Source organism: Carex rostrata, chromosome 15 (assembly GCF_964058835.1).
Source record: "Carex rostrata chromosome 15, lpCarRost1.2, whole genome shotgun sequence".
NCBI classification, from domain to species: domain Eukaryota; kingdom Viridiplantae; phylum Streptophyta; class Magnoliopsida; order Poales; family Cyperaceae; genus Carex; species Carex rostrata.
This window is the reverse complement of record NC_135932.1, coordinates 4,388,393-4,415,339: the sequence shown is the minus strand read 5'-3', so window position 1 is coordinate 4,415,339 and position 26,947 is coordinate 4,388,393. Positions and strand designations below refer to the sequence as shown.

The window sequence follows — 26,947 nt, the reverse complement described above, 5'->3', positions numbered from 1 at the left end:
TATATTTCTTTGAAAATAGATGGAATACAATATAATTTGATTTATTAGAAAGACTGTAACAAATAACCCAGATCAATATTTTTCAGGTCGGATTTTTCGCGGCTGTAAGAAAAATTAATATATTTCTGTATGTGTTATTGGAAAAAAATAAAAATGCTTAGATTCTGAGTTATTGATCCCGGTTCAAAAGTCACTTCTATGTAATCTAGAAAATATTGTAATCCTTCTAGGACATTTAATTTATAAAAAGTTGTATCTATTTTGAGAATTCTTTTTGAATAATAATTATTAAATAACTTAAAGTTTTTGTTTTTTTTTTCAAAAATAGATACAACTTTCCATAAATTAAATGTCCTAAAAGGATCACAATATTTTCTAGATTACATAGAAGTGACTTTTGAACCGAGATCAATAACTCAGAATCTAAGCATTTTTATTTTTTTTTCCAATAACACATACAGAAATATATTAATTTTTCTTACAGCCGCGAAAAATCCGACCTGAAAAATATTGATCCGGGTTATTTGTTACAGTATTTCTAATAAATCAAATTATATTGTATTCCATCTATTTTCAAAGAAATATATCCAACATTTCTAATATTTCAATACAAAAAATAAAAAATAAAAACAAATTTCTGTTTTATAAAAAAAAAAAAAACGGGAATTAAAATTCCAGCCCGTGGAAAATCGGGTGGGGTATTTTTAAAACTTTTGCTAAACTTTGGTTATTATTATTAAAATAATTTTTGAATGGGGTAAAAATAAAAATGTCGGTTTCTTGTGGTATCAATCTCCCATTTATAAATGTCATGTTTACTTTTAGTAACTCGTAAGTTACTGGCCCAAATAATTAAAAAATTATTGTAAGCCATATATTCTCCATGTATATAAAATAAAATTTCAATGCCCTGTGTGCATGGGGGAATGTGGAAGGAGATCTCAATGCATATATGTAAAACAATTTGGGCTTTTTTCTATCTACACATAATCCCATTAAACAACTGTCCTTTTTTTAAGCACTTTTCCTTCTAAATGCCCTTGAAATACCAAATTTGTTTCTCCAATGTTACCCACATCACTTGGCTGGAAACGAACATGAACATGTTTTTTTTGTTGTTATCTTTCTTTGACGCAAATCAAAATACAAGTACAGTTTAACAGGATAATTCTGCGTCTGCTTCAATAAATTCAATCAGTGCTTGTGTTAAAAAAGAGTTTCTGATTCTCCAAATGAAGCTCTCCTTTTTTGTCAAAATTTTTGTGATTAGATAATACTTTTAATCCAAATTACTTAACCCTCAAAACCAGCATGAGAAATCTTGTCAAGTTGCTTGGTCTAAGGGGGGAATTTCATGTAGACCCTTCAAAATTTTCAAACTGACTTATTTCTCCTTTTAAAATCTATAATATCATATTTATCCTTCTAAATTCAAAAAATTACAAATTTAATCAATTTATTGTCTTTTATGTTAAAACTCATTTTAAAATTTGAAGTTTGCATTTTTACCTTTTATTAAAAAAATAGAAAATATATTGCACGTGTAAAAATAAATGTTCAATCTTCTAATTGGCCGGTTTGTGAGGGTAAATGATTCATTTTCCTACTTGTAATGCAAACACGATGTCATTTAATATGTCATTTTGAGAATTTTGAAGGGTACATAAGAAATTTTCCCATCAATATATGCCTCACGACTAAATGGCTGCACATTCGAGATGAATATCCAGATGATATAAATAGAATATCACATAACATGTAGATGACGTGTAACTAGTTCTATTATCATGTCGCTCATGTATCAAGGCTTGTATAATATGAGCCTAATACAATCTAATCAGTAAGAAAATAAAATAAAAAATCATGTAAACTATATATTTAGTAATCATCTACTGTACTTCGAGGATAATCTCAAGTAAAGAATCGCTCATATCTCACTCATCATGTCATGATTCTAATTCCGACTAAGTTAAAAAAAACTTGGGACTACTACAAGAATCCGGTAATTTGGCGCCATTTGCACATTTTAAAAAATATCAGGTCTGTGCGCGCTAATCAAGACCTCAATCTACTGAACCCACTAATGGATGCATTTCACCTATATAAGGCACAGGTGAGGCACTTAATCAAGTGCCCAATTTATTCTTTCTTTAGGTCAAAATATATTCCATGGCCACAAACAAATCTTTGTTTTTTGTTTTCCTTTTACTTCACCTTGCAAGTTTTCACGGTGTATCTGCCAAAGGGAACCCGAACTATGCCGATGCATTGGCCAAATCGATATTGTTTTTTCAGGGACAGCGATCTGGCAAGCTCCCGCCAGATCAAAAGATTAAGTGGCGATCCAACTCTGGCCTCTCTGATGGCTCTGCAGCTAATGTAAATACTCGTAAAATTTGCACCGGCATACGTTCATACGTACCTGTTACCTTAATATAACATTCATATTTTCGCTTTTTGCATCAGAGGAAATGCATTTCATTTTGATGAATAATAATTTGCTGACTAAATTTTATGAGCTTATTGAATCAAAAAGTTGAGTACATAGGTTAGATAAGAGTCAAAGAATGTCCTACTTGTTTGTGGGTTCATTTCAAAATTTATTTTATGTACAAAAAAAATTAAGCTTTACCAGAGTGTCAACCTACCTGAGTAGCTATTCCCTGAAAAATAAAAATAAAAAAATTCAACTTGCACTTGCACATTTGTCCCAATTTCTATTTAAATCTTAAAATTAACTGACAGGTTGACCTCACCGGTGGATACTACGATGCCGGTGACAATGTAAAATTTGGCCTTCCCATGGCATTCACCACAACCATGCTCGCTTGGAGCATTCTAGAATTCGGTGGTAAAATGTCGGGCCAGTTGTCAGAGGCAAGCGCCGCAGTCAAATGGGGGTCAGATTATCTGCTCAAAGCTGCCACTCAAACTCCCGGCAAATTGTATGTCGGCGTGGGGGACCCGAATTCTGATCACTCGTGCTGGGAACGGCCAGAGGACATGGACACGCCACGGCCGGTGTTCTCTGTCTCACCGTCCAATCCCGGATCGGATGTGGCGGCCGAAACTGCAGCAGCTCTTGCAGCGTCTGCGCTTGTGCTGCAGTCACGAGACCGAGCATACGCTCGGAGGCTTTTATTGGCAGCGAAGGATTTGATGGGTTTTGCAATGCAGTACAGGGGAGCGTATTCCGACTCTGTTCGGGTTGCTTGCCCCTATTACTGCTCCTACTCTGGTTACAAGGTGTGTAATATGTTATTAATTAAGTAATAGATAGTACATTGTACATACACATTTTGCTAGGTGCATTCCATGAGCTAAGTAAGCAATGCAATGGCCTTCTAATAAAAAAAAAAACTAGACTAGCTAGTTTATGATATGTTTGCTTGCATTTGGTTGCAAACTTGGAATATCAGATATAAATTTAGAATTACTAACTTTTTTATATTTATGTCCATTTTTTTTTTCAGGATGAGCTTCTGTGGGGGAATGCTTGGCTATACAGAGCAACAAAAAATGCAACTTACTTGAACTTTATAAATTCCTTGGGTGCAAATGATATGGCAGACATCTTTAGCTGGGATAACAAATTTGCTGGCGCAAGGGTTCTCCTCTCTAGGGTAAGAACCAAATAATAATAAAAAAAAAAAAGATGGTTGAGAAGGGAAACAAAAGATATAAAAAAAATGGAATTTATGTGCAATTTCACAAGCCTAGTTAAATACTTGTGCTGTTTAATTTTTTTTTCAGAAAACATTAGTGGACAAGGATAAGTCCTTTGAACCCTTCAGATTTCAAGCAGAGGATTTCCTTTGCAGAATCCTTCCCAACTCACCTTCTAAAACTACACAGTATACTCCAGGTAATTAACTATTAAGATTATACATGTACTAAAACGATCTCTTCAGTTTCTTCCTATTTTGAATTAGATGTATTTATAATTTACATTTTGCAACTGAATAGTAATAAAGTTTGAATTTGTACAGGTGGTTTGATATTCAAATTGAGCTCTGCAAATCTCCAATATGTCACTTCTATTAGCTTCTTGCTCACCACTTATGCAAAGTACATGACTTCTTCTAGCCACACTTTCTTCTGTCAAAATGTACTCATTACATCAAACACTCTCAGAACGCTTGCCAAGAAACAGGTTACCTTTATTTATTTATTTATTTTACCCATTTTGTTTGATAGCATTATTTCTGAAATCTTGTTCTTGTACAAATAAATGTCATTGTCAAAACTATTATCAATTTCATAATTTCACTGTTATGTATGCGCTATTCAACCGTTGTATTATAACTAGAGTGAGGCTATGGTAATATGCATATTACACAACAGCCTGCACTATGGACTCATATTTTCATTTCTCAAAACATTCAATCTGAACAGCTCAATGTGATTTACATGTGAAAATGTACTTGCAGACCAAATTTTATATATATATTTTTTTTAACCTTTTTACTATCTTTTAGATATAGGTAGAAAATCACTTGTCTAAAAATTCTGGACCATTCAAAAGCATCGACTTTCTACCTATCTAGAAGATAGTAAAAAAAATTCAAAAAAAAATATAACATTTGGTCTGCAAATACATTTTGATTCGAAGATTGTTTTATTGTTCAGATCGACTGTATGAACTTTAAAAATAGAGATATGGATCCATAGCATGGTTCGATCCATAATATGCATATTACCATAGCCTCACTCTTATAACTAATACATCTTCACAAAATTGCTTTCAGATTGACTACATTTTGGGGCAAAACCCTCTAGGCATATCTTACATGGTAGGATTTGGGACATTTTATCCTCAAAGGGTGCACCATAGGGGCTCTTCACTTCCCTCCATTGCAAATCATTCAAGCCACATTGGCTGTCAAGAAGGTTTTCAGTACTTATTTTCAGGAAATCCTAACCAAAATTTACTCACCGGTGCCGTGGTTGGTGGGCCCGACCAAAATGACGCATTCTCTGACATTCGGACGGATTATACCCACTTGGAACCGGCTACTTACATCAATGCACCTCTTGTTGGATCTCTTGCTTACTTGGCAGGAAGATATGGGAGTGGATGATAATTTAAGCAAAAATGGACTAAATTTATTTTATTTTCTAATGTCTTCCTGTAAAATTGTGGCTAATGGTGGTCCAATTCAGGTCTTTAGCTGATAATTGTTTGTTGTGATGGATTTGAAATTGTAGGAAGTAGATGCATTTATTTCATGATAATAATTCATTACCAATTAAATCAATTGGTAGTTTGATACACAGTATTTCATGGAAAATTGTGGCTCTTGACTTAATTTTTTTTTTCTTTTTCCTCCCTCGAAAATTTTAAACTTAATCATGATCAAAGTTATTGTTGTTGGTTCACGCCCGTAGCCCCGTAGGCACCCATTTTTGTTCATATTATTTAAAAAATATTAAATTAAGTTGGTAATATTAAATTTGCAAAATGTCTAAAACTAACAAGATTGTGATGATTGGTTGCGCTTTTAGAGCTGCAATAAATCATATTATTGCCTACGGGCTTCAAATAAAATAAAAATCATATAGTGACTCACAAATAATATTAAGGGCCATTGAGCCTTCAACAAGACTAAAAGATAAAAAATTGGGCCTTCATCCTGAGAAGAATTAATTAAATTGGTCGACAATGTCTTTAATATTCGTACCAATATTAGATTGAATGGTCCGAATCTGTTATGCACAAACTAAAAATTTGAGTTAGATATGAATTCAACCATTGCTGAGTAGTAGACCAAATAAATTAGCTAGTATAGTAGTGAGTTAGCTAATATAATATTAGTGTCATTTTAGCCTATATAACATCAATTTTAAAACCTATCAAATCGACTTCGAACGACTAATTCAAACCGATTTACATTATGAGTGATGCGTTTACATACAATTTTTTTTATATTTTCAAGTTATTTTAGTATCAAATCAAGCGGTAAAAATATTGAAAAATGAATGTATTAAAATTAACTTAAAAACTCACACATTTGACCGCTTGACTTAATACTAAATAAATTCGAAAAGTTATAAATTTTGCATGTAAATGCACAACTAATGAAGTAGATCGGTTTAAAAGGTTTGGATTCACCGTTTGAAGTTGATTTGATTGGTTTTAGAGTTGATGTTATATAGGTTGAAATGACACTGATGTTATACTAGTCAAACTCGTAGTGAGTTTGGCTAATATAACATTAGTGTCATTTTAGCTTATATAACACCAACTCTAAAACCTATCAAATCGACTTCGAACGACTAATTCAAGCCGTTCAAACCGATTTACATTATGAGCGATGCATTTACATATAATTTTTTTTTTATATTTTCAAGTTATTTTAGTATCAAATTAAGCGATCAAAATATTGAAAAATGAATATATTAAAATTAACTTTAAAACTCACACATTTGACCGCTTGACTTAATACTAAATAAATTCGAAAAGTTATAAATTTTGCATGTAAACACACAACTAATGAAGTAGAGCGGTCATGGATTCACCGTTTGAAATCGATTTGATTGGTTTTAGAGTTGATGTTATATAGGTTGAAATGACACTGACGTTATACTAGCCAAACTCTATAGTAGTATTTTCCCATTACTTCTTATTCTTTTTTATTTGCATTTCTTGTTGGCTGCAAGCCTGCAATGGACCAAAACTAGATTCAGCAAAGCTTGTGACAAGTTGTTGTTGTTTTTTTTTTTTCTTCTTTATTCTTTATTCTTTATTCTTTAAGGTTGGAAGCATTTGCTCTAAGCCTCTAGTGAGTGTTCGGCAGTGAGGCTTAGAGCCTTGCAGCTTAAGAGTTAAGCTGTACTAAGGAGGAGTTGTTCGGCTGAATTTGGCTTAAAGCAATGAAGCTTAAGAGCAATAAAGGTGCTAAGGAGGAACTTAAGGAGGCACTGTGCCTTAAGCCTGGGTTTTTGTCAGCTTAAGAATTTGCTCTAAGGAAATTTAAGAAAGGTGCTCTAAGTATCTCTAAGGCACAGCTGTTCGGCCAGCTTAAGCAGCTAAGGAGACTAAAGCCTCACTGCCGAACACTCTGCTAGCGATTTGATTCATAATTTTTTTTTTTTTTACAATCTTAGTTTTACAATCTAGACGCTGCTAAACATTTAATTCAGGACGCAACATAGGATATTCCGGAAGAATAATATAAATTCCTTTCTTGACTGTTCTTCTGGAAATCTGGATCTTATAAATTAAACCTTTCACATCAAATTTTTTTTGTATTATTTTGTTGTACTACTTTAAATGTTGCACATTTAAAAATTTAATAATGACTAATTAATGGCTTCTAGCATAAGAGGATATATCTATTTTTTAATTGCAAATGCCACCTATCAGAGATTCACTTCAATTATTATCTCTCCAAGTCTAAATATATTTTATGCAAGCAAAAACTAGTTCCTAAGTTCACCAAATTTTTTTGTGAGTTCAATTTTAAAATATATCGGATTGACTTGAAATGATGAATTTGAACCGTTGAAATCCATCTACTTTATAAGTAGTGCATAGTTAAGTGATAAAAAATTTTGAATTAATTTTGTACATAGTGGTAAAAAATAAATGCATTAAAATTAATTTATAAAGCTTCTAATTTGGAACGCTTTATACTAAATTAATTCGAAAGTTTAAAATTTTCGTGTTAGACACATTACTTATAAGATAAATAGATTTCAATAGTTTGTATTTATCATTTGTAGGGCTGGCAAAAAAGCTCGTAACTCGCTTCTGACTTGATCACTAACAACTCGTTTGATCAGGGGCGGACCCAGGATTTTCGTCAGGGAGGGGCAAAAAAATATCGAATCAGGTTTAAATAGTTTATCGGATTTAAACCCATTAACTAATTGGGTACTCGATAAAAAAAATAATGTTTTGACTTATATTTTATAATATCCTGACTTATAATTTCTGATCCTATAACTTATAATTAATATTACCAATCATAATTTAAGAAATTTATTTTAATTTTAACACTAAATTTAACTCGAATTACAAATCAAACATTTAGAGGGGGTAAAAAAAATTTCAGGGAGGGGCAAAGTCGATCGGTACCAATAGATCACCACTAAAACTCAAAATCCAGTGGGGCGGCTTCCCCCCGTGTTACAGTAGATCTGCCCCTGCGTTTGATAGTAGACCAAGTTACTAACGAGCCGCTAAGTCAGTCCAGAATTAACAAACTAAGCTAGGACTCAACTCAGACCGGACCAGCTCAGCCATAACGAGCTATACGTCCAAAAACTAAGATGCGTATAATAGAGCTTACAAACACCTACTACTGGAATCAAATCCTCTGCTCACATAAGAGCAGGAAAATCCTGCCCACCATTGAGTTTAGCCATTCTTAGCTTGACACATGGCATTTATCTTTTATGTCATTAATTAATGAACATCTTTGTGTTCAATAAATACATTATAGATAGATTAAAAAAATAACTTACCAAACTAAGTATTTTTCTTTTCTGTTTTTCCATGACTTCACCTTTCATTTCAGAAAAATATTTTTATATATATAAAAAAATGTAATCCTTGTTTGCTTCATTCGTAGAAGGGATTGCTAAAAATTTCTGGTTTTGAAGTAAAACTCGTAGAATGAAAACAAAAATTGTGAAAGTTGGTAAGGTGATTTATCACTTTGATTCCACCAAATTTATAGGAAAAAAAAAGAACAAAGTAAACCGAATAGATGGTATAAATAATAAAAAATAAATGAAAAAACTTTAAAATAGCAGCTCAAGTTATGAACTTTCATACTTACAAAAACCTACAAAATGCTGAAAAATTGAAAATCTATCTAATGTAAGAATCACCATTGTAACACCTTTATCTCAAAAAAAATAATATGGTACCTTATTTAATTGAATACTGAATTATTATTTATTAGAATTTTTTATATTTTTATTTGTAATTTTTCACAAAAAAAATTCATAATTTTTTTTAATAATAATATGTTATTTGTTAAATCCGACAATATAAAGTAAATTTTTTATTTAATAATTTTCATCTTATGATTGATAAATTTGCAACAAAACATGTAGATATATTTTTCATATGATATTAAAAGACATGCAGATATATTTTCTATGAATAAAGCAAATAAGGATTAATTAGATCTCTGTATTTTACTAAAAACAAAAAAAAAAATCTGAAATGGAAGGTGAATGACAGAAAAACAGAAAAGAAATTATACTCATTATCTTAATCCATACATAATAAATTAATTGAATAAAGATTTTCATTAATGAAATGAAAGAGGGATGCCATGTGTCAAGCAAAAATTGGCTAAATTCAATGGTGGGCAGGAAAATCCTGTGGGCAGAGGATTTGGTTCCCCTACTACTACAAAAACTAGATGCGTTAGTTCTCCACAGTGACCATCTTAAACGTTCAATTTTCACATTTGCCCCTGGGAGCAACTTTTGTTAGTGAACTGTGAACGCAACTCTCTGGGCTCTTGCTTCAACTATTAATAATTAAACTTAATTAATTAATTTTCCAAACAAAATTCAACTTTTGGAACGCGTTTACCGGAGACCATGGATTTGTCCGGACATGTATAATATCAAGTTATCAACTAATCCAAGCCGCCTGTTCTGAAAATTCAACTTCTCTCCTCAACCAATCCAATAAAATCCTCCTACAATTGTAGAGGATCCAATCCTCAAGCGACCTTGGTAAAACCATACTTTATTTTTGCAGAGAGAACAAGAGAGAGGGATGATTATTTGAATAGTTCTGATTCTCTCCTCTCTTCTATAGTTCCCTGGCTGCCCCAAATCGAAGTATCCAACAAACAGACATGGTCTCTTCGAAGTATCTACCCCTCATTCTCTCCATTGCAATCCTCTCCGTAGCAGCATCGGCATCAGTTTCTGAAGCGCTCTCCCAAAAATCGAGTGTTGGCTTCCCGACGGCCTATGAGGTTCTCGATCGGCTCAGTTTCCCTGTGGGGATCCTCCCACAAGGCGTCGAAACCTACTTGCTCAAAGCCGACGGATCGTTCGAGGTTTTCTTACCCGCCACCTGTCAGTTCAAGGTCGCAGGCGAATATTTGCTCAAGTATCCCTCTCTTTTCTTTTCTTTTCTTTTCTTTTCTTTTCTTTTCTTTTATCCTCTTTTCGTTCCTTTTAGGTATTGCAGCGAGAAGACAATAAGAAATGCTAGTCTTTAGAGCTGGATGCTGTCTCATTCTCTTTCCCATTTTTTGTTTCAATTGTTGAAATTTTCGTTTTTCTGATTGATTTAAACCTCAGAGATTTGAAGCTTGAAAAGGATAAGGAAGAATGGATATGACCATTTTGAAGTAAGGGCAAATTAGAGATTTAAACGTTATTGAACAATATATGATGAATTAAATTCAAATTTTGCAACTCAGTTCAACAATGTGGAGATGAGAAAGACTTGATAATTTTGAATGAATAAATGAGATGTTTTGCTGTTGTGAAGGGGAAATTGGAAACTTTAAGATGTGGAAGAAGTTATGATCTATGATTCATGAATAACAAGTAGTAATAATAGGATCAACTTGAATTAATTTTAGGAGATAATTTTTCAAGATTTAACAGACAGATGGTAATTTTAGCATGGTGTTGGATTAAAATAATAGGGGGAATTTCACGTATACCCCTCAAAAACTTCAAAGTTAATTACCAATTAGGGTCTAAAATGGGTATTTTAAGTATGATCCGACATATGCCGATTTGAGCTTAAAAAGTTTGCCCTTCATTTTATATCTGTGGCAAGGTACAAGAGAACTATAAAAGGAACAGTGCAATCCGGCATGGTGACAGACCTCAAGGGTGTCAGTGTCAGGATCCTGTTTGTGTGGGTCCCGATCACAGGCGTGCATAACAGCGGAGATGAGCTGACATTCTCTATTGGCCCATTTTCAAAATCTTTTCCTATATCAGATTTCAATGAGAGCCCCCGCTGCCGCAATTGGGGTGTTAGCAGATTCTTAAGGTTTGCTGGACTAGGATAATTATGTGGTTAGTTTTAGTGGCTTTTAGCATAGTAAATGTGGGGAATTTTAAATACAGTGAACTACAGTTGTATTTGAATGGTGTATTGTAAAGATATGACACTTCCGAGTTCCGATTGATATTTAGGAGAGTGTAACAGAACCATGTCTCAGAAAGAAAGAATTTGGAATTTTCTTCGTTCTTCGCTTTTTGCGTTTTTAGATCTTATAATGTGTGTGATTTTATCAGAGAAAGAATCCTCTAAGACTTCATCAAATAGTTGGTGTGCACTGCTACTCTATCTGTAAATTAAAGTAGATATTGGGGTTTATCGCTAAATAATGCCATGAATGAAAGTTGAGGCTGAGGATCCTAGTCTTTCCACGTAACTGCTCTATCTGCAAAATTACTCTAGTCGTGCATTGTTAATTTACTTGTTAATTTCCACGTCTGATTAGCTAAGAGGGGTTGCAGAAGAATCTGAACTTGAACAAAATGAGTAAAAAAAAATAATAGATTTCGCCTGTTAAGAGAGCCAAAAACAAACAATAAAGTAAGCGCCGTCCGTGGGGATCGAACCCACGACCACGTGGTTAAAAGCCACGCGCTCTACCACTGAGCTAGGACGGCCTTGATGAAAATTATCCGCTAATAATATATAAGTTATACTAAATTAAACAAAATTAAAACGTTCACGTTTCATCAAGTGAAATTAAAACGTCTACGCTCAAAATCCTCGGGTCGAATTAAATAGGCATGAAAATTTTTGGTTAGCGCGGAAACTTGTTCCTGTTTTCGTCTGGCTATTTATGTCTTGACAACAGCAGTTAGTTATACTTTTGTTGTTACTTGTTCATGATCCCTTTGTTTGTTCACTTGCCGCTCTAGCTTCACCAGGCACTCAGGCAGCCCAGCTACAATTAGATACTTCCAGTTAATATATAACTATATTGGACGGTTTATTAATCATGGTATTACGAGCATTGTCCTTTTATATTGTTCAGTTTGCTTAAATTACTCGTCAAATTAAGCATTGTTTTCGAGTGGTGTTCTTGTAGAGTTGGAGCTGTGGGGGTCGACCACACTTGTATTGAGAAATCTGTCGACAAGCAAACAATAATTGGTAGTTGACTATTCAACTACATACTGACTGACTGGCTAGTGTAGAGAACTTGCAGCTACATGCGCGTTCATGTTTTTAAACAAAAAAAACAGCAAGCATGATGCACGGAATAATCTCATCTCGTGATAGTTTCCGCTCAAATGCAATGAAATCGAACAAAATGTATTATCAGTTAAGTATCATATTAATAAAACTAATCAATTGCATAATCGAAAACCGTGCTTTTAATTGCATTAAATAGTATCTTTGACATCGCTAAAGGGGTTAGGAAAGTTAAATTTGAAAAAGAAGCAATTTAATTTAATTTGAGTTCGCCACCAACATGTATTTTATTAGAATCAATTTGACTTTTGCATATGCACTGCGCAAATTGGATTTCTATATATACTTCTTTATTTACTTTTTGATTTGTAAAAAGAAAACCTTAATCAATTGAACATTTAAATCTCTTTTAGTCACTTCACTTCTACTGCCCTTTGTAAGCTCAAAGCATGTTACGCAGAGAGGCCTAAACGTTGGTTTTGAACTGATATCATTTTGAAACAAAATTATGTACAAATCATAATTATCTGATAGGATGCGAACAATTAAGAACTGCATTAGTAGTATATACATTTTTAGTTGTTCTTGCAGGACTTCAAAAAACATGTCCAAGCACGGACAAATCCACACAAAACTGATCCTCCAAACTCAATTTATAAATACTTGTTGCTGGTTTTTGTTAACAGGTTGTTGCCTTAACTGGGACAAGAGACCCTCGAGCTCCATTGAAACCAGTTCTACTCTTTCCTTCGACTTGACTGCCTCACTTAGGAGATCAGACACCATTAATTGAAGTGCCTTTACCTTTTCAGATTGGTCGTCGGAACTGCCATTTTCTTGGCTCAATACCACTGAATAGGTCCGACGCCACCGCAAGGGCAGATAGTGATCCGGTATTTGAAAACAGTTAGCAGCTGATAGCACTCTCAGTGAATGCCTGCACATACCAGAAATTGGTTATTGTCAAAATTGGTTACAGTTATAATTTGTTTGGTATTTTGCATACAAATGTAAAGGTGGTTATTATCAAAATTGGCTATAAAATGAAAGGTTGACTCAGGTACTGCACAAAATCATTTCGGAATTTTGATTTCTTTTTGTTTGCATTATTTCCTTGTATCAAATACAGGATCCAAATCAACTCATTTTCACCCATACCTGCACAAAGTTCCACTAAATTCAAACAACCTACAGCTACAAGAGAGCAGCTCATGATGCGGCACCCACGTCACAGTGCGGCCATCGCCAGTGTGTGTCTTGGTGTGGTGCCGCACGAGAAATGAGGTGTTATCAGCCTGGAAGCATGCATAACGTGTCGACATCACAAGTTCTTCTTGCAATTTGGAGAAAGCATAGGGAGTTAAAACTGAGGCTGCATGAGCCTCCATTGGTGATCCAGTTTTGAAAGAAATGTTATGTAATTTCTGTTGCATACTTTGTAGCTCGCTAGTTTGATCTCTAAAATCAACCGCCAAGGCTACCTAGTAATTAGGGTCTTTTAGAGGTTATTTCTGTAAGTTAGTGCACTAAAAGAGAAACAAAAGAAAAAATTAAAATTTAATGTATTTGCAAAAGACACTTGCACATAGCATTTGACATATTTGGGTCATTTGCAAGAAGCACACAACATTATATCAAACTAAGCTAACCAAAAGAAGACACAATTGTCTTTGTTTTGTACCAATTCAAAAAATCACCTTCATAATTGCGTCATGCTAATTCAAAACCAACATCCAAATGTGTGGCGCAGTTTAGTGAATCAGCAAAAAAAAAAAAAAGAGATACAAGGCATTACCTGCTCTACAAATTGACCAAGTTGTGTCTGGGCACTCAGAAACCTTTGAATGAATGTATTCATGAACTTGGACATGCCAGCCCAACAGAATCTTGCAAAAAAGTGGCCTTTTAGATATGAAAAGGCCCAGTGAGACCTAAATGCAAATAAGTTTGCAATATGTCTGTTTGTTTGAAGCCCATAATGCTCCACCATCTCTTGCCAACCTATCTCAAACTCTTCTATACTCTCGCGTTTGTAGAGCCGGAAGAACTCCGTTTTCCACTCTGTGTACCGCTCACCTAAAACCGCATTAAACCAGGAGGGAAATTTCTCAGCTATAAGCCCTAAAAAAAAGGCATGTTTTGTGTCGGGCATTTCAACCTCTATGGCTTTTTTCAGGCACAAATTCTGGTCCGTCAGAATTGTCTGCGGTGCTTTCCCATTCATGAAGCTTAGAAATACCTGATTTTGGACCCAAGGTAATACAAGTTAGTAAAAAGGATAACTAAAATTTTATACAGAGGCAATTTTGGGCATCTAAAAACCAATCAAATTTGACAAATTAATCCTTACTATAATGGAACTCTTTACTATCTACCTGTACATCATTTTCGCAATACCATAATGCAACCTAAATGCTCCCACTCCAAAGGCAAGTTAGAATTTTACCTCCAGCACTATGATGCAACATTAATACAACTGATTTGACACAAGTCTTAGCTGACATTCAGACAATTGAAATCATTTTACTTGTTTCTGGATTAAAAGAGCTTGGTTTGTCAGCCATAGGGTTTAACTCTGTCATAAATAATTATAATCAAAACCTCTATATCTTCCATTTAATCCATGTACCTGTAATGCCCATGCAAAGGACTGTGAATTCTCCTCTAGCAATAGAACACAACCGAAGAAGCATGGCATTCCATAGTTATTCATCCCGATCCAAATCCCAAGAGTCATATCTAAAGCTGCAAGCCGGTGAGTCGTATCAAAACACACTGCATCCCCGAATATTTCATACGACTGTACTGATGAGGCATATGACCACGCAATATTCTCCAACTTGTTACTGGAATCAACTGTAAAATTGTAGCAGAAATTTTGGTCCCGCTCCTTCATGCTCTTGCACATCCTGAGTAGATCAATATCTTCCTCCTCTTGATCTATCTTTCTAAAAGATTGAATGAAATTCCTCACGTCTTTCTCAGTGAAGGGCAATTTACCGGGCTCGACACACTTTTCAAGCTCCATTAGCCGCATCATTTGCTGCACAGTGATGCCAGATTTGTAAAACATGAGGATGCGGGTCTTCTCAGAATTGGATATGACCCGGTAAGCTGGGAGGAAGCGGACTTGTTCCGGTTCAAGGAGCTCATGGTTATGGTAGTTCACAAAACCAGTGACCCGCCACTCGTGCATGCCTTCATCAGAAACCTTGCTTATGCGCAAGTAAGCTTGGCACCCACATCGTGTTGCTTTTCGGTTGCGTTGTGGCTTTAGACCTGCTTGGCATCAAGTGATCAGAAATTTTTGCATAAAAATTCATTATCAGAGTATAGTATCATGGTTGTCACACTATTGATATACTGGTCATGGCTATTATACTGGAAGTATATAACATTGCACTCAGATATGATTCTTGCTGCTTTTGGAGCGTATTAACAGAATAGTGACACAAAAGATACAAATCAGCATACAGCATTCCAAACAGTAATCATGGCTAACACCGGTGCTGACAACTGACTCCCTAGTTAATCGCATTGATATTACCATGATCAACAAAATACTGCCTCGTCAGGCCAAACCACTGTCTCTGGTAGTTGTACAGTGGCATTTGCTAACAGCTCAGAACCCCTAGTGGAATTCATTTGGTTGCTCACAAGGCATTCTAACATACTGCCAGTTAAGTAGCAATGACCGTCGTGTCAGTCAACAGTCAAACAAACTAGCAGCACTACTGCCGATACAGTACTGGTGATACCATGACAGGCTCGAAAATCATAGATCAACTCACTTGGTTGCTTAGAAGGGGTGTTGCCAGCACGGTGACACACAAAATACCGCCTTGTCAGACCTTTTCCAACCCCGTCCTTTCCTTCAGTCCGATGCCGACGGATTGAGAACCCGCACCTCTTGGAAAACTGGCTGTAGAACTCATAAGCTGCGTCATGGGTCACAAACTGTTGGCCAATATATGGCACAATGGAGGCATCTAGGGAGAGGTGTGAAGCTGTCTCGTCAGGTGACTCATCGGTCGCACTCGAGGGGGATTGCTGTTCTGAGATGGACTCATCGTAGATGGATAGCATTGCCTTTGTTTCATCTGACATGCTCTTTTTCCTTCACTGTTGCACTGTGTGTGGCCTGCATAAGGGAGAGATTACACTTGTTCAATAAATCAATCAAATAAGGTTCAATTTGTGAAGTACACTCGGACACAGACGGTACTCACTCATTGCCAGCCCTAGTCAGTCATGCCATTAGACTTTTCCTTCATATTGAACATCTGATGTGCATGAGATAAAAGAAAGTGTTTATGCAAATCACAGATTCTTGTTTTATTCCTTGAGTTACCATTAATTATTGATCAAGCGTTTGCGGGTTGACTAAGCCTGAACTTTTGGGTTAATGATAAATATATCTGAGAGTCGCATGAACTCGAAATAAGGGGCAATGGCGCAACTGGAGAGCCATCGTGGTGGAACCAACTCTTGACAAATGGACATTCGGACACTGGAACGAAACTAAACAAACATGTACAATTAAACTCCGCCTAATAAACTCAAAATTAGTGATTAGTGAGAAACAATCCTCAAAAATCATATGAAATTAGCAATGAGAGAAGAAGAGAGGAGCTCACAGATCGGAAGCGATCAAGGTCTAGAAAGAAACACGGTTCGTGTCAGGATACATAGGGTCAAAAGGCACCGATCAGGACCCGCCACAAAGCGACTGACACGGCGAAGTCGCCAGAGATGAAAGTGATGTCGGAGTGGCGGTAGCGACTGTCTGCCTTGGCTGGAAGCCTGGAAGTGGAGGCATTCATTCTCAGTATCCAAGTGGGGTGGGGTAAAGGACTGAAGGAGAACAAATTTTGCAATTAGGCCCTTACTGTATTAGGAAATTTTGTTCAAAAATTATCCAATTTGGAGAGATGACACCCTACGTCACCTTCGAATAGACACCGGACACGTGGAAGCGTATCCTGTGCGGAGCTGTGCGGATCTTTTAATCTGGTCCGTTCGTTTTGAATCGAGCGGGCAGGGCAAATTTTGAGAATTTTTTCAATTTGGACAAGATCTGATCTGATCCGCTCGATTCAAAACGAATGGACCAGACTAAAAGATCTGCACAGCAGGAGGATACTCTCCGCAAGAGAATACGATTCCCCGGACACGTCAGACACGCAAAAGTTGAGATATCTTAGAGGATACGCACTCCCTAAAGAGGAGGTGATGCAGTCCTGCGGCTTGGTGGATTGGATTCAGATCCAGTCAGATATAATGAGACGGTAGAATGAGATTCGGATCCTTTATTTTAAGTGTGATTCTAACGGTTAGAGTACGTATCAAATTAGAAATTGAAAATTCACTCTCTTTTTTCTCTATTTGTCTTCGTCTCTCTCATTTTCATCATGTTTTACAGAAAGACAATAAAAGCAATTTTACACAAATTTTATCGATCAGAAAATAACAAAATTTCTGAAAATCTTTCAAAAATAAAATAGTGGATTTAAGATGGAGAACATTTGTAAGGCTCGAGGTAAACATTTGTAAGACTCACTCAAGTTAGAAAACAAAAGAATCCCTATCTATGCTTGGGAGTACATTTTGAATTTGATTCATAGTGCATATTACATAGTGACTGTTTGAATTTGATTTACAAGTTTGAGCTTTTAACCTCTCATGACCTTCAAAATCTACAACTTGTTACCCTCCAAATTAAGATGCAACGAAAGAACATAAAACCAGCCACATCAGGAACAAAAAAAATAGGGTACTCACAAGGTGTAAGATCCGAACTCTATCAGGTGATGGTAGTGAAATTTCTCCAGCGCTAAGTTAATGCTTCACAATCATGTTCTTTTAGAATATGTTATGGAATCATTATGTGATTTTGAACACTTATTTCAGAACCATTTAAAGGTATATATTTCTATATGGTGAGTATGTTTGTAACTGATTTTAGTCTTTGCAATTTGGACACAATTGAAGATTAATTAACAAACATTTCAAAATTATTTATAAATCGTTTAATAATACTTCGTGAACTGGGAAAAAGAAAAGTGAGGATGAACAAAAATCATCAAATTTAGAATATAAATAATTTTAGACGGCAATTGAATTTGATACCCTAAAAAGAAGATGCAAACCCAAAGGACGTACAATTCAAATAAAAGTCTAAATATGCAAACTAGAATTCTAAATATACACAAACTAGAAAAAGACGGATGGTCCCGTTTTCTCTCCCTCTCTCTATTTTTCTCATTTCTCTTTTTCAAGGAGCTAGGTTTCTTTCTCTACTCCGCTCGATCAAGAGCTCGGGTTTTCTATTCCAATCTCTCGAGACAAGGAGAAAGTTGTAGATTTTTTTTTTTTCTTATTACAAATTGCTACATTCCAATTATTGAGAAGAAAATCAGGAGGCAAACTGATGTTTGATCCTTGATAGAAGCAAGAGAAATCATATTACATCGCCATGGCAATTGTCGCATCGACTATTGTTCCCACTTCTGTGCAAAGAGGCCTTTCAGATAAGCTTTACGAGAAAAGGAAAAATGCAGCACTTGAGATAGAAGGCATCACGAAGAAGTTGGCAGCATCAGGGGATCATGACAAGATAGCAACTCTTATTAAAATGCTGACTGACGACTTCACCTATTCTGCTCAGGTACATAAGAGAAAGGGTGGATTAATCGGACTGGCGGCAGTGACAGTTGGTCTGACGACTGAAGCTGGTCCACACCTTGATCTTAAGTACTTCATGTCTGATCACCTCGAGAATATTATTCCACCTGTTGTCAACTCCTTTCTGGACCATGATAGCAGAGTCCGTTACTATGCGTGTGAAGCTCTCTATAACATTGCCAAGGTTGTGAGAGGGGAGTTCATTGTCTATTTTAATAGAATATTTGATGCCCTTTGCAAGCTCAGTGCGGATTCTGATGCAAATGTTCAGAGTGCTGCCCATCTCTTAGATAGGCTTATTAAGGATATCGTCACCGAGAGTGATACTTTCAGCATAGAAGAATTTGTACCTCTATTGAAAGAGAGGATGAATGTGCTCAATCCTTACGTGCGGCAATTCTTGGTTGGATGGATCACTGTTCTGGATAGTGTTCCAGATATTTCCATGATTGGTTTCCTCCCCGATTTTCTCGATGGTTTATTCAACATGTTGAGTGATTCTAGCCTTGAAATAAGGCAGCAAGCCGATGCTGCTCTCTCTGAATTTCTCTACGAGATTAAGAACTCCCCGGTAAGTCCTAACCCTCCAAATGTAGATTATGGTCGCATGGCTGAAATATTGGTCAGACGCTGTGGATCTACTGATGAATTCACTCGCTTAACAGCTGTTATATGGGTCAATGAGTTTGTGAACCTTGGTGGTGACCAGCTGGTGGCTCATTATGCCGATATTGTGGGGGCCATATTACCTTGCATATCTGACAAGGAAGAGAAAATTCGAGCAATTGCATGTGAGACAAATAAAGAGCTCCGTAAACTGAAACCTGATCCATCAGAAGGATTTGATGTTGGGAAAGTTCTCCAAATAGCAAGGAGAGAATTAAATAGTTATCATGGGCCAACTAGGATAGAAGCAATATGCTGGATTCAAAATCTTGTTCTAAAATATCAGAATGAGATTATAATCCACATGGATGACATCTTTATTTCACTTCTGAGTTCACTCTCGGATCCTTTAGAAGAGCTTGTATTATTGGTACTAGAAGTGCATGCTTGCGTAGCCCAAGAGACTCACCATTTCACAGATCTTTTGACCCATCTACTCTGTAACTTCAAATCCAACAACTACCTCTTGGAAAAGAGGGGTCCTTTGATAGTACGGCGGCTTTGTAAGCTTCTAGGAGCTGAAAGGGTTTATTGTGAGTTTTCAGCTATACTTGGGAAAGAAAGTGACCTCGGCTTTGCTGACACTATGATTCAGGTTCTGAATTTGATTCTAGTGACATCAGCTGAACTGTCTGGGCTTAGAGCGACACTAAGACAGGCTTTGGTGAACTCATCTGGCAAAGAATTGTTTTTGTCCTTGTACCCTTCTTGGTGTCACTCCTCCATGGCGACTATAACACTCTGCTTTCTTGCTCAGGCATACTATCTCGCAAATTGTGTTATACAATCATTGAAGGAGGAGGACATAGACAAAAGATTCTTGGTTCACCTCGACAAGCTTGTCCGGCTCCTTGAAACCCCTATCTTCTCTTACCTACGTTTGCAGCTTCTTGAGCCAGAAAAGCATACATGGCTTGTGAAGTGTCTCTATGGTATCTTAATGTTGCTTCCTCAGACTCCCGACCTATATTCAAAAACTTCAGATGAAGGCTTTGTATCCAAGCAACGGTTGGCATTCAAGATCTTGCGGACCCGGCTGAAGACGGTCCCCATGTCTCGTTTGTCAGATGCTATGGCCCAGCCATCAGCCCATAATAGTATACCCATAAGAACTGAAGATGACAGCTGTAACCCCAGACAAGGCATAGCTTCTATTTACCACTCAATCAATTTCCAGGCCCAGCTAGACCAGTTTGTGCAAAAACAGGAGCAGCAGCATCAGTTTGCCAAATCAAAGCTGCCACTTACTGACGACCTTGATGCTGGACTAAAATCATCAAGGCCATCTGCTCAGGAAGCAGTTCGGGAATTCACAATGATGAAGTACCTGACCAACACCTATGTACCAAAGCCAGATCCAATCGAGGTGACATCTACAGAGGATGTGCTAAGACCAAAGCATATGGGCCCCATAGTGCCCCGAACTCGCAACATCCTGATATAATGTAATTTTTAATTGTATAGGAAACTGGTGACACGAAGTTCACTCTTTCTCAAAGACTATGTACCCTACAGGAATTATTCTGTTACACACTTATTTTTACATTTGCTGTCTATATGACTCGCCCAGTCAAAATTGTAATTTACTAGACAGTCAAATTCTCTTAGACAGCATCATTTAGTTAACACTTACCACATTTTTAGAAAACATTGTTGTACTATTGTTCTTTTTTCAATGAACTATTGAAGTTAACCACCAGTCCACCAAGCTGCTTCTCTTTGTTTACGTACTAATTGTTTTAAACAGAATTGGTTTTATAGCTACTTTATTGAATTCGGGTTTTGGCCTTGATAAAATGTATTAAATATACTTTGCACAAGCTAATCAGGAAGGAATCATACAAAAATAGTAAGATAGGGAAGACACACCTTATGATGATTGTGTGACTTAAATCTTTTCCTGGAGTCATCCAATTGCAGCAATACTAATACAATTTGCATTCAAAACATTACAACCAATAAATTTATCCAGAATGCAAAACAAAAGCCACCATTAATCTTGTTACCCCATGCAATAAGAATGCATGAAATTAGAAGTGGCTAATATGTATGGAGCCATCTTTCCAGTACAGTGCATTACAAATTAAGTCAAACCTCCAACCTAAATCCCTCCAATATGCAAGGCAAACCTCCACTAACATACCCAAATCCAAAATGATTTTGGTTCACATCACTTCTAGTATTCGATCAAGAGATGAAATGAAATGGTTCATAATGATATGGAAAGCCAAGGATGCATGATCACTTGCACACAAGAGACTTGGGCGGGTGTAAATTGGTAAGCAATAGGAATTTTTGCAATATTTCATCTCAACTTTCATCTCAACTGTACACCGTCCCTCCCCACCCCTCAAAAGATAATTATACATTAAAACAAAGGGTTCACTGTAATATAATACTCGCAGGACTGTACAACTATTACATTGCAGAAAAGAAGCTCGAGACTACAAAATTTGATTAATTGCTTAATTACAAAGTTATGTTGTCTGCTTCTCTCCTCTAGATCCACAAAACTTATACTTCTATGCGGCAGATGCAACATGTATTGACACTAGTTAGTTCCAAGTGGGGAGTCCTCAGAATCCCAATCTGAAATATCAAGGCTACAGCTCGCATTTTAGTCAGGCCATGGACCTCAACCAACCAAGCAACCTCAGAAGAGCAGCATCTAGTACCGGAGATCTCTTCTCAAGCCCTAAAATTTTACAACACCATAAATCATGCTGATAACAGGATTAGTTAGTTTACTAACAAAATGAGATAACAGTGAAACATAAAAGCACTTTCCGAGGTCCAAACAATTAATTAGGCCATTGATTATTTTATTTTAGACAGAAAACCAAGTAACCATACAAAAAGCAGCTAGAAAGGATGCAAATACCGATATCAGCAGCAACTCTATGAGCACACATCACACCTGAAAAGGCTACGGCTATGACGCCTTGTCCTGGAAAGCAGCTATCGCCTACACAGTAGAGACCATCTATAGCCTGCAATCCAAATCGGCAATTTCAATCAACCCTTAAACCAAGCCTTCCTAATTTGATTTTAAGACGATCAATTTTAAATCTTTTTGTTCATTTTCAGTTTATGTGCTGCTTTCTACTGCCTCCTTTGGGGTTGAATTTTTAATTAAGGCCAATTTAATATATAATTACGAGATGAGTTGACCAGAATTGAGGCTTCTTGTGCTTAATTGCAAAATTGGAGTTATCTGTACAACACAAATCCAACATTTGAATCATTCCAAAAGATAATTTATTTAATTCAAATAGTTGATAGGATAAATCTTACAAAATTTTATTAACCTTGATGAAAGGGGGTCAAAGAACTTACAGTGGTGTTAAAAGGCATCGCTAGCAAGCCCTTGGGTGTGCCACGTGGCATAGGCCCATAGGTGCCATTATCCCTAGCAAGAAATCTCCTGTGTGTCTTTGGTGTTCCTACCTGCAACACAAAATGGAATAGAATAATTACGCAACCTAAATTGTAACTACTTGCTAACAATGTACATAGCATTTTACCAGCTTTAGCTAAAAAAAAGAAATAACCAAACTATGGTGATATAAAATTTGGGTACTTTTGGATTTATTTGACCCCCAAGTTGATATCTTAATCACCCTGCGAGCTCTTAATTAGCCTCAAATAAGCCAAAAAAAGTTAGCTAGCAACACTTCCAAGGCATAAAATTTGATATAAAAGATCAAACCTCTTTCAGCACAATAGAGGTTTGAAGTCCTGGAAAAAGTTTGTCCTCTAGCCTTTGTATAATTTCATTTGCCACAGTTTCCTTCTTATGCTCATAGTCCTTCCTGCCAAGCCCCTAACCGAAGTACGAAGACAGAGAAATATTGGAAATCCAAAAAGTAGCATGTTAGCTCAGCAGGTACAATTCAGCTTTCTACATATTGAGATTACTAAGCTTTCAGAGATTGTTCACCTCCCAATCTTCAATTCCTGAAGTTGTGAAGATGTGAAGTATATGATGTCCTTCTGGGGCCAGAGATGGATCAAGAACAGTCGGTATGCTTAAAAAAATGCTTCCATATGACTTTTCCAAGTTAGCCCAACTATCCTATGCATCGAAAAGAAATATAAATTAGCTCTAACTATGTGCACTAGGTTGAGGCTATGATCAATGCTCATCAGGATTTAAATATTTTTTTAAACATTATAATTTTATTACTATCTACCTTGACTTTGTGACTACGATTGGGTTTCATTTCTAGCCTACCCCAACTTGTTTGGGACTAAAGGTTTGGTTGTTGTTGTTATGTTAAGAGAAAACCATTAAAGACCAAATGCTAAACCTAGCAGGTACATTCAAATTAGTCAGGATCAGGATAATTAGTGTTATGCTGACACTGGTACAAATGCAAATTGAGAGGTTGGACAAGAGAAATAATCCCAGATTTTGTCACATTAATAAACAAAAACTACCTCAAGTATAAAATGGTGACAGTCAGTGTCAGGAGGCAAAACAGATGCTTTCACACCCATGTGAATTGACAGAAACGATGGAGCCTTTACATATCTCTTTTGAAAGTTTTTCTCCTCCTCAGGAAGTTCTTCCTTTTTAAGGAGTTTCCCTAATTAAATTCAGGACCAAAGTCAAGATTAGTAACCACTTAACCACTCAATAGTACAATAATTTATTGTATTAGGTGTGAAAATGAGAAGGCTAAATCTCTCATTTGGGTTGCAGGTTTAATTCATTCTCGTTCTATGCATATCCTTGTACTACACCTAATAAGCATTAAACTGAACAACAATCTACCAGTGCAAAAACAACACTATCAAATCTCGAGTAGTGCCAATTAAAGCAGTACCGAATGTATCCCATCTAGTGGCATTTGATATCACCTTCCCAGCAAAGAATTCTTTTCCACTAGAAAGCCTTACTCCTACCTGTTACAGGATGCGGTAAATTCCAACAAAAACTTGTAATTATATTTGTGGCATGACAATTGATAATAACCTATAAACTCACAGCTTTCCCGTCCTCAAGAATTATATTAGTAACATTCGCCTTGTATTTTATCTCACTGCCCATATTGACCAAGCCATTTGCCAAAGCCTCCGCAATTCCACCAACACCGCCAACTGGATAGTTGATCCCACCAAAGTGTCTATCACATAAAACCTGTCATATAGAATGACGAAATTTGTACCAGTAACTTGGTAAAGGGCCACTCCACATGTAGCCCAGAAAAAATCACAATAATCACATACAGTCCCACATTTTTTACAGGACTTCTGAAATATCTTTTCATTATGTATGCCCTGCAGGCATGAAATCCCTATTTCCTTTTTTCACAAAAGAAGTACCCAAAGTTTCCCCTCCATGTTTGACTACATGAATGAAGGTCAAATGAGGGCATCTTCGGTTACAATTTGAAAAGGTAGAAAGGGAAGTGTGATTTTGAGGATTTTACAGGGATGGCAAAGACTTATATCTATATATGCCCAATTGAATATAGCAATTGAGAAGAAGCAACTCACCATGCTTGCGTTAATCATGGGTGTTTGCAAAGCATTAACCGTGCTCACAATGAAACACTACAAGGTACAACTTTAAGTAGTGAATACAAATATAGTTAAAATATCAGTCAAACAGAAATTTACTAAAAAGTTGTACATATGTGAAACTCACAAAATGTTCACACCTCGGCATCTATGAAAGACAATAATTCTGGATCCTTAATATATTTTCGAGCAATGGCACCAGCATTTTGCGGCAAATAATATGCTGAGATAAGAAAAAAAATCTGAGTGAAAAGACAGAAAATTACTAATATATAGTACAGGAGCACTAATATATAGATCTCCGACAAGCATGAATTGGTATGCACCAGCTAGTACTAGATTTTGTGTTTTAGATGTCTCTAATTTTCTAGTATTTGACTTCATAATTGGAAACAGACACAAAATTGGATTTAAGTGGGACTAAATGCACAATTGAGGCATAGATGAACACTTCTTAGGCTATTAACATCACTATGAGTGGAAGATAAAATTGAAAACCCTGATCACATATTTCACCTAGAGTCAAGCATTCCAGAGGTTTCTTGAAGAACTGTCCAAATAGATACAGAGGCTCCTCAAGTGACTTCAGCTCCATTGCATTTAATGAGTTGAAAATCTACGAAAAAATAGTTAATAAAATTAGTTAACCAACTATACAGCAACCAAAAAAAAAATTCAAATTCACAGGCGGACAAGCTGACAGACCAACAGTACAAACATTTTTTTCTTCAAAAATTTAAATTAGTAAAAAACAACAAATCACATACCTTCCAACAATCTCCATAGAACTGGAGGATCCCTTGCTTTTCATGAGGAAACTTGCTAACTAGTTCTGGAATGAAATCATCGTATTCTCTATGTACACGGACCGATAATTGATTTGGTAGGTGGAAGTGTACTGTAGAAGGATCGGGTATTACTTCCATCTTGTAACCCACAGCTGCCAACGCTTGTGTAATCAGATTAAGGTTGCCCTGATCACATATTGAAAACATAAAAGATAATTCTCTAAACCAATTTAAAGAGCAATCATTTGACACAACTTTCACTGAATTAAGTACCCATTCTAGTCTTTTGCGAGTTAAGTAATAAAATATCTACCATTTAATGAAAAAGCAATGGATACTAAAATAGAAAAAGGTGTGGTAGAAAGATGCATTCTTTGAAACTTGACTTAAAACAGTTGCTTGAAACATTCCTCAAATAATTTAAGTCGCTCAATGAGCTCAGATAAAGCTCATATCAATATAAAGCATGAAATGCATCAATTGATGGAGCAGGAAACACGTTATCCGGTTTAAAATTAATTCTGAGCTGAGCTTTTCAATCACAGTACAATAGTATAAGCTCTGATCATCAGGGAAAACAATAAACTTGAAAATTGAAAAGCTTATTTAACCATGCTTAACTTCATCTCTCAAGTGACAATGAAACAGAAACATCAAAATCTAATTACCTTGTCACTAAACCCAAACATGACAGAAGAACCAACATCAAACTTGAATCCATCTCTAGTATAATATCCTGAGCTTCCTCCCGGGATCACGTACTTTTCCAGTACCAAAACTCTAGCTCCTTTGACAGCCAATTGAGTCGCCGCCACAAGACCGCCTATACCCGACCCAATGACTATAGCATCGTACTTGGGTCCTTGTCTCACCGCATCTCTTCTCTCTGTTTTGTTATCGGTACTGAGAAGAGCCTTAGGGTTGTGATTGTGGAAGCTTCTATTAAGGGGGAAGTTAGTTGAGAGAGATGGTGAGGTGGCGACGAGGAAGGAGGAGTTTTGATGAGGGAAGAGAGAGGAAGCTGGTAAGTGAGAGTATAAGCCTAATTTTAGCGCTGTTCCTGCCATGAAAGGAGAATTGAAATGCTTTAGTTGTTCTCTTACCAAATGAAGAGATGGAGACTTGGAGG

General features: G+C 36.2%; 4 protein-coding genes, 1 non-coding gene and 1 pseudogene across 5 annotated transcripts; 3 read left to right on the top strand and 3 right to left on the bottom strand.

Annotated features, from left to right (window-relative positions):
* Positions 1–2,130: 2,130 nt before the first annotated feature.
* Positions 2,131–5,291, top strand: LOC144566441 (endoglucanase 11-like). Its single transcript, XM_078316458.1, has 6 exons — positions 2,131–2,379; positions 2,746–3,246; positions 3,474–3,623; positions 3,754–3,865; positions 3,990–4,153; positions 4,749–5,291. The coding sequence occupies exons 1-6, from the start codon at positions 2,170–2,172 to the stop codon at positions 5,079–5,081; spliced, it is 1,470 nt and encodes a 489-aa protein (XP_078172584.1). The 5' UTR covers positions 2,131–2,169; the 3' UTR covers positions 5,082–5,291.
* Positions 5,292–9,613: 4,322 nt separating this feature from the next.
* On the top strand, positions 9,614–11,184 carry LOC144566726 (uncharacterized protein At5g01610-like). The gene is made up of 2 exons (XM_078316746.1): positions 9,614–10,087; positions 10,772–11,184. Exons 1-2 carry the CDS (start codon positions 9,828–9,830, stop codon positions 11,007–11,009), a joined length of 498 nt encoding a protein of 165 aa, XP_078172872.1. The 5' UTR covers positions 9,614–9,827; the 3' UTR covers positions 11,010–11,184.
* Positions 11,185–11,547: 363 nt separating this feature from the next.
* Positions 11,548–11,619, bottom strand: TRNAK-UUU (transfer RNA lysine (anticodon UUU)). Its single transcript has one exon. It is a non-coding gene; the product is annotated as a tRNA-Lys (tRNA).
* Positions 11,620–12,645: 1,026 nt separating this feature from the next.
* On the bottom strand, positions 12,646–16,922 carry FRS11 (FAR1-related sequence 11). The gene is made up of 6 exons (XM_078316457.1): positions 16,792–16,922; positions 15,946–16,295; positions 14,784–15,433; positions 13,950–14,393; positions 13,313–13,635; positions 12,646–13,091 (listed from the first exon to the last, which is right to left on the bottom strand). Exons 2-6 carry the CDS (start codon positions 16,259–16,261, stop codon positions 12,803–12,805), a joined length of 2,022 nt encoding a protein of 673 aa, XP_078172583.1. The 5' UTR covers positions 16,262–16,295; positions 16,792–16,922; the 3' UTR covers positions 12,646–12,802.
* Positions 16,923–18,560: 1,638 nt separating this feature from the next.
* LOC144566257 (protein VAC14 homolog pseudogene) lies at positions 18,561–21,028 on the top strand (annotated as a pseudogene).
* An 844-nt stretch (positions 21,029–21,872) lies between these two features.
* On the bottom strand, positions 21,873–26,947 carry LOC144566258 (prolycopene isomerase, chloroplastic-like). Its single transcript, XM_078316232.1, has 13 exons — positions 26,487–26,947; positions 25,798–26,004; positions 25,547–25,646; positions 25,171–25,253; positions 25,007–25,063; positions 24,495–24,647; positions 24,334–24,412; positions 23,945–24,093; positions 23,445–23,579; positions 23,214–23,327; positions 22,841–22,951; positions 22,386–22,494; positions 21,873–22,199 (listed from the first exon to the last, which is right to left on the bottom strand). The coding sequence occupies exons 1-13, from the start codon at positions 26,883–26,885 to the stop codon at positions 22,126–22,128; spliced, it is 1,770 nt and encodes a 589-aa protein (XP_078172358.1). The 5' UTR covers positions 26,886–26,947; the 3' UTR covers positions 21,873–22,125.